This window comes from Theobroma cacao, chromosome 6 (assembly GCF_000208745.1).
Source record: "Theobroma cacao cultivar B97-61/B2 chromosome 6, Criollo_cocoa_genome_V2, whole genome shotgun sequence".
Taxonomy (NCBI): Eukaryota; Viridiplantae; Streptophyta; class Magnoliopsida; order Malvales; family Malvaceae; genus Theobroma; species Theobroma cacao.
In genome coordinates, this window is record NC_030855.1 from 6,366,045 (window position 1) to 6,372,403 (window position 6,359).

General features: G+C 35.4%; 1 protein-coding gene across 1 annotated transcript; it reads right to left on the minus strand.

Annotated features, from left to right (window-relative positions):
- Positions 1,604-2,574, minus strand: LOC18595563 (cytochrome P450 705A5). Its single transcript, XM_018122772.1, has 3 exons — positions 2,399-2,574; positions 2,036-2,303; positions 1,604-1,666 (listed from the first exon to the last, which is right to left on the minus strand). Exons 1-3 carry the CDS (start codon positions 2,572-2,574, stop codon positions 1,604-1,606), a joined length of 507 nt encoding a protein of 168 aa, XP_017978261.1.

Below are 6,359 nucleotides of genomic sequence, written 5' to 3' on the forward strand. Positions count from 1 at the left end.
TTTCTCTAGTCAAATACTGTCTATCTCACCATCCAAAGCGTAAAGATGACATCAAGCTCTTATTTAGTTTTATTTTTTTAGATAGTGGATCTTAGGGTTCTCAAGGTCGATGAATAGTGATTTTACTCTTTGCAAGCAACGATTTTGCTTAGGGAGAAGGAACAGTTAAAGCATATTTGATGGGTTTTATGGTGGTTCACAATTTTGTTGTGTTTTGGATTAGGATGATTGTTAAGCATGTTTGCTAGGGATTTTAATTTTTTTTATGTGATTTTGAGTTGAAATTGTTCAAGGAATATTTTGTAAAGGGGATATATTTTGTTTTTGTGTAAGGAGAGTGAGCAAGGCCTTTACAAAATATAAAGGGATATATTTTGTTTTTGTAACCTATCTTTGAGTTGCAATAACATATCTTGCTTTGAAGGGTTATGGAGTTTTGTAACCTATGTTTTATGAAATGCACAATTTCATGGCTTATCAAAAAAAAAAAAGAGTACATGTTTTAGGTTTTCGAGTTTATTGGCTTATTCATAGAACCTCAAAGTTGAGGAGTTGAAATTGATTAGACTAGTTTTTAAGTATTGTGAGATTGGTTTTTAGGTATTGCGTGACTTAATCACTATGTGACTAGTTTTTAGACATTACGTGATTGGTTTTAGGCATTGCGTGACTGGTTTTTAGACATTGCGTGACTAATTTTTAAGCAATGCCTAAGTCACACAATACTTTACTAACTAGTCACGCAATGCCTTACTAACAAGTCATGCAATGCCTTACTAACAAGTCACGCAATGCCATATTAACCAGTCACGCAATGTCCAAAGTCAGTCACGCAATGCCTAAAAACTAGTCATGCAATGCCAAAAAACCACAAAACTACTGAATTCCATTTAACAAGATCAACAACTTCAAACGATACACCATATTCCATTTAACAACATAATTAACAAATATGCCTATTTGACAAAAAAATGCTCAAAATGTTTAAAACTTTTTCTTCATATATCAAAAATCACTCCAAAATTTTTAAAAATACTCAAAACGCTCAAAGGTTTTCTTCGTGTATCAAAAACTACTCATAAATGCTCAAAATGCTTAAACGTTTTTCTTTCTCGTAAGGAATACTCCATAGATGAATAGTCTGGTGAGGAAAGCTCAAAGAATATGAGTTGATTTGAGGCGCAGACCTAAACATACTTGACTCGTTAATAGGTTTTGGGTTGAGACGCAAAGCTAAATAAATGGGTCAGTTTCATTAAGGGTAATTTTGTTCAAATTTTAATTATCTTTGTTAAAAACAGTTAAAATTATGAGGAGACTTATTATCAAAAACGCCTTATGCATGAGACCCATTTGAAAAAAAAAACCCTTATTTTTTCCTCAAATAAAACCTTGTATTTTAGTTCTATTCCTAAAAGGACTAACGGTGTTAAAGTTTCAGTTAGTTTCTTGTAAACAAACAATAACAACCTTTATTTAAGTCTTTTGTATTTTATTTGTTTAATTAAAAAAGTATTTCAACATTTGGGTTTCTTTTCTACTTTTCTTTCACTTCCTCTCTCACTTTCTCACTATCTAAACAAGAAAGAAAGTGTTTTCTTCTTTAAATTCCAGTTCCTTCATTGGCTTGAAGTGATAGAGATTCCTCCCCCAATTCTTCACTCTTCTAAGTGTAAACAAAAAACAAGTTCAAAAGATTCAATCTTTGTTTTTGTTTTCAAATTTTCCTCTTTCATTTTTTGTTCATTAAATCCATTTTATAAAAATGTCATTTCTTTGAATATTGAACTTGAATATATAAATACATTGATTGCTTCTATTGTTACTTTTATTAAGAGACTTTTGATTGATCTGTTCATTTTAGAATTGTATTGATTTTATTTTTGTTTGGATCATTATTAGTATTGAGTTTTTAGGGTTTGTATTCAAAATTTATAGAAGAGGATCCAAATACATATTCTGTTTTTTACGAGGCCTTAATTGATCCTGCCCAAATAATTTATTTTTTTATTTTTTGAAAAAAATAATTTTGTACAAAATCGTTATTAGCATCTCTATCAATATCACCTCCATTGTTCTTTGCTTTCTCTTCATGCTTCCTCAATAGCTTCTCCATCAACTCATCATGCCTTGCATTCAAGTCCTTTGCTTCTTTTCTATATAACCAAAACCCAAATTTCTTCAATGGTCCCAACGAATTAGCAAAACTCATTTTCCCGATTAGCTCAGCAGACCTTTTCAAAAGCTCTTTAATCCTCTTTGCCTCATTATCTTCCTCGGAACAGCTCGTACTGGCCACCACCCTGCAGGTGTCAAATTTTCAGAAAAATCTATCAGGAGGGCATAGGTCGTTATGCATCACGTTAAATTTTAATGTCTTATAAAATAAATCACTAACCTGCAAATAACATTATTTGTAAGCTTCATGAGCTCAGCGCCTACATCAACAACCTCAGTTTTCCTAGCACTTTGAATCATTTTACGCAAAAACATTGCAATTTCTTGGTGCCGAACAGTGCAAGATCTTTCAATCTGTCGTGTTCCAAGCAACTCAGTGACGCTAAGTTTCTTCATGAACCTCCAATAGTCTCCCTAGGGAGCGGAGATGAAGCCAATGTTTCCAAAGATTAAGTTGTCATCCAAAGGAGATATCGGGCGAGCTGCAAAGTTAACATCCTGGGTCTTGAAGATTTATTCTGCCGTAGAGGGTGGTGAAACGAGAAGGCAGCTATAAGAGCCAAAGCGGAGATAGAGTAGTGGGCTGTATTTGCTGAAGAGGTTGTGGAAGGCTTTATGTAATATTAATGACCTGAGATGGTGGAGATGGCCTATTATTGGGAGGGATGGTGGGCTTGGAAGACAGTGTAGGGTGCTGCTTGATTTTCTTGGTTTGTTGGAGATGAACAACCGAATAAGGAAAGCAGACGAAAGCCATAGGAGGAAGCATAAAAGGTAGAAATGGATATCAGAGATGGACCTCATGCTGCAATTGCTTTTGAGTTCATGGAGGTATTGGAGCAAAGATATGTGTATTTATACTAAGCTTTTTTTTTTCTTATGCATTTAATCTTTGGTTACACAGTAAAAATTGTAAGGGTTTTTCTATTTAAACATTTGGTTCATTAATTGATATATGATCTCCTTGATTAAAGAGGAGGTTCTAATCCTTCTTCCTCCAATTCCAAAATAAAGTTACGAAGGTATTGAAGTAAAAGATAATCTATTTTACTAAAATAAAAAGAGAAAAACAATGGCCAACAAAGGGAAGAGATCATCACTGAGTTTGGCCTGCCTAATCAAATCATCCTTGAAAGTTTTAATTTAAGGGTTTTACCTATGGGAAAAGAATAGTACTTGAGGCTGGTGAAGAGGAAATGGCTACAAGACTCAGTCGTTGTCGCCTGTATATAATTTGGGTGAAAGTCTATATTGCTATTGACAAACGGAATTGGAAGGTTTTGAGGATGGCCGGTGCCTCACACCCTTATTGCCATTTGTTATGATAGTTTTGAATTGTGATTTAATTAGGATTGTTTAATTCTAATTAAATTAGTGTACCTTATAAATAGTCTTTAAATCTAGTTATATTAGAATAACAATTCCTAATTTTATTAGGATAAGATTCCTAATTGTATTAGGATAAGGTTATTTTATTTGATACTATAAAAGGACCCTATGGGTTAAAGAATAAAATCACCTAGATTTAGAGAGAGTGATTTAGGTGTACGTGGGATAAGGGTTATGAGTTTGAGACTGTTTCTTGTAATCTCCTGATTTTTCTCTTAGTGGATTTTTCTCTGTTGCTGTGCCCGTGGACGTAGGTCATCAAAAGACCGAACCACGTAAATTCTTGTGTTATTGTGGGTGTGCTTGATTTCTTTCTTTCTTTATTCTATTGATTGGGTTGGATCTTGGGCAATTCTTTAGAGACAATTCCGCAATTTCCCAACAAACTGGTATCAGAGCTTCAAGGTCTTGGATCAATCTGAATCTCGCTATGGCAACTTCGTCGACCAAGTATGAGATTGAAAAGTTTAATGGAAGAAACGATTTCAGCCTGTGGCGTGTTAAGATGCGCGCATTGCTAGTGCAACAAGGACTGTTGAAGGCACTGAAGGGAAAAGAGCATCTTCCCTCGAATTTATCTGATGGTGAGAAAGATGACCTTATGGAAAAAGCACATAGTGCTATTCTCCTTGCTTTGTCTGATGAGGTGCTAAGAGAAGTCACGGATGAAGAATCTGCTGCTGCAGTGTGGTTTAAACTCGAAAGTATTTATATGACCAAGTCCCTGACGAATCGGCTTTATATGAAGCAACGATTGTATACTCTCAAGATGAGTGAAGGTACGTCCGTTAATACCCACATTGATGAATTTAATAGAGTTATTCTTGATTTAAAGAATATCGATGTTAAAATTGAGGATGAGGACCTAGCCCTAATTCTTTTATGTTCTTTGCCTCCATCGTATGAAAATTTCGTGGATACTATGCTTTACGGCCGAGACACTCTCACTTTCGAGGATGTAAGGGCATCTTTAAATTCCAAGGAATTAAAGAAGAAAGTTGGTGGTATTCGGAATGAAAATCAAGCAGAAGGTTTGGTTGTAAATAGAGGTAGAGGTAAAGAGAAAGGCTTAGACAGAAAAGGTAAATCTAGAGCAAAAGGGAAAACTTGCTGGAATTGTGGTCAGAAAGGGCATTTTCGTCAAGACTGTATCAAATTCAAGGATGATGAAAAGTTTAATAAGTCTGAGAATACTGCAAACGTGGTTGGAGATGACTTTGATACTTTTGAGGAAACTGATAATGTTCTTGCAATTACTAATTGTAACCTGATGGATACATGGATCTTGGATTCGGCTTGTTGCTTTCATATATGTCCTAGGCGTGATTGGTTTACAACTTATCAATCTGTTAATATGGGCACTGTACAATTAGGAGATGATTTCTCTCTCTCAGTTGTTGGAATTGGCACAATTAGAATCAAGATGTTTGATGGTATGGTAAGAACACTTGAGGTAAAACATGTCCCTGACATGAAAAAGAATTTAATATCCTTGAGTTTGTTAGATAAGAAGGGCTACAAATATAGTGGCCAAGATGGTGTCTTGAATGTATCTAAAGGAGCCTTAACTATCATGAAGGGCAAGTTATCCGGTGACCTTTATTGTCTAGTGGGAAACACGGTCATTGAAACTGTTTCTGTGGTCTCATCTAATGATCCTGAAGATGATGTAACACGTTTATGGAATATGAGATTTGGTCATATGAGCGAGAGAGGGATTAGAAAACTAAGTAAGCATAGTTTGCTGTGTGGTCAAAAGAGTGGAAAGCTAGATTTCTGTGAGCAACATAGAGTGAAATTTAGCACTAAAACTCATCAAACCAGGGGTACAGTAAACTACATCTATTTAGATTTGTGGGATCCTTCTCCGGTGGTATCAAAAGGTGGATCATTATACATGTGGATCTTTATTGATGATTTTTCAAGAAAGGTGTGGACGTATCTTCTAAAGGCTATGAGTGAAGTGTTAACCACCTTTTTGCATTGGAAGGTATTGATCGAGAAGCAGACTAAGAAAAGGATCGAGAGCTTTCGAACAAACAAAGGTTTGAAATTTTGCAAATGTGAGTTTGGTCTATTCTACAAGAATGAGAAAATCGTTAGACATCGCACTGTCGACAAAACACCATATCAAAACGATATTGTAGAATTGATGAAGAAAACACTTTTGGAGAGAGCAAAATACGTGTTCTCAAATGTTGGCCTAACCAAAGTATTTTGGACAGAAGCTATCAACAAGGCTTGTTACTTGGTAAATCGGTCTCCATCAACTGCAATTGAATTTAAGACTCCCAAGGAAGTTTGGTCTGGTAAGCCTGCTGATTATTTTATATTGAGAGTATTTGGTTGTCCTGTTCATGTTCATGTGAGTGATGGTAAACTTGAGTTGAGGGCGACAGAGTGCATATTCCTAGGCTATGCATATGGGGTGAAGGGTTATTGGTTGTGGTGTACTGATTGTAAGTTCCCCAAGTTTATGGTGAGTCGGGATGTTACCTTTGACAAGTCTGCATTACTTTGTGGGATAAAGTCTAGAATTGCAAACACATCAGACCAAGAAGTTGGCAAGCAGGTGGAGCTTGAAATCAATGCTCTTGTGACAGTGCGAGATGATAGTGAAATCCAGAAAGAATTGCAAGAGGTACAAGAATTGGTATCTCAACGAAGCATTACTTGTATTGATGGTGATTTTGATTCTTATGTTTTATTTGTGGAAGTAGAGATTGAAGAGCCTTACTTTTATCATGAGAAAATTATATATGTCGAGTCTTCTAAGAAGATTGAGTCTCTAC

Bases quoted from the DNA above. Each gene is read 5' to 3' on its own strand.
- LOC18595563 (XM_018122772.1), bottom strand. From the start codon at position 2,574: ATGAAGAAACTTAGCGTCACTGAGTTGCTTGGAACACGACAGATTGAA. The intron at 2,304-2,398 runs GTTAGTGATTTA...TGACACCTGCAG, and splicing joins ACAAATAATGTTATTTGCAG to GGTGGTGGCCAGTACGAGCT. The intron at 1,667-2,035 runs GTACAAAATTAT...GTTTACACTTAG, and splicing joins GAGATGCTAATAACGATTTT to AAGAGTGAAGAATTGGGGGA.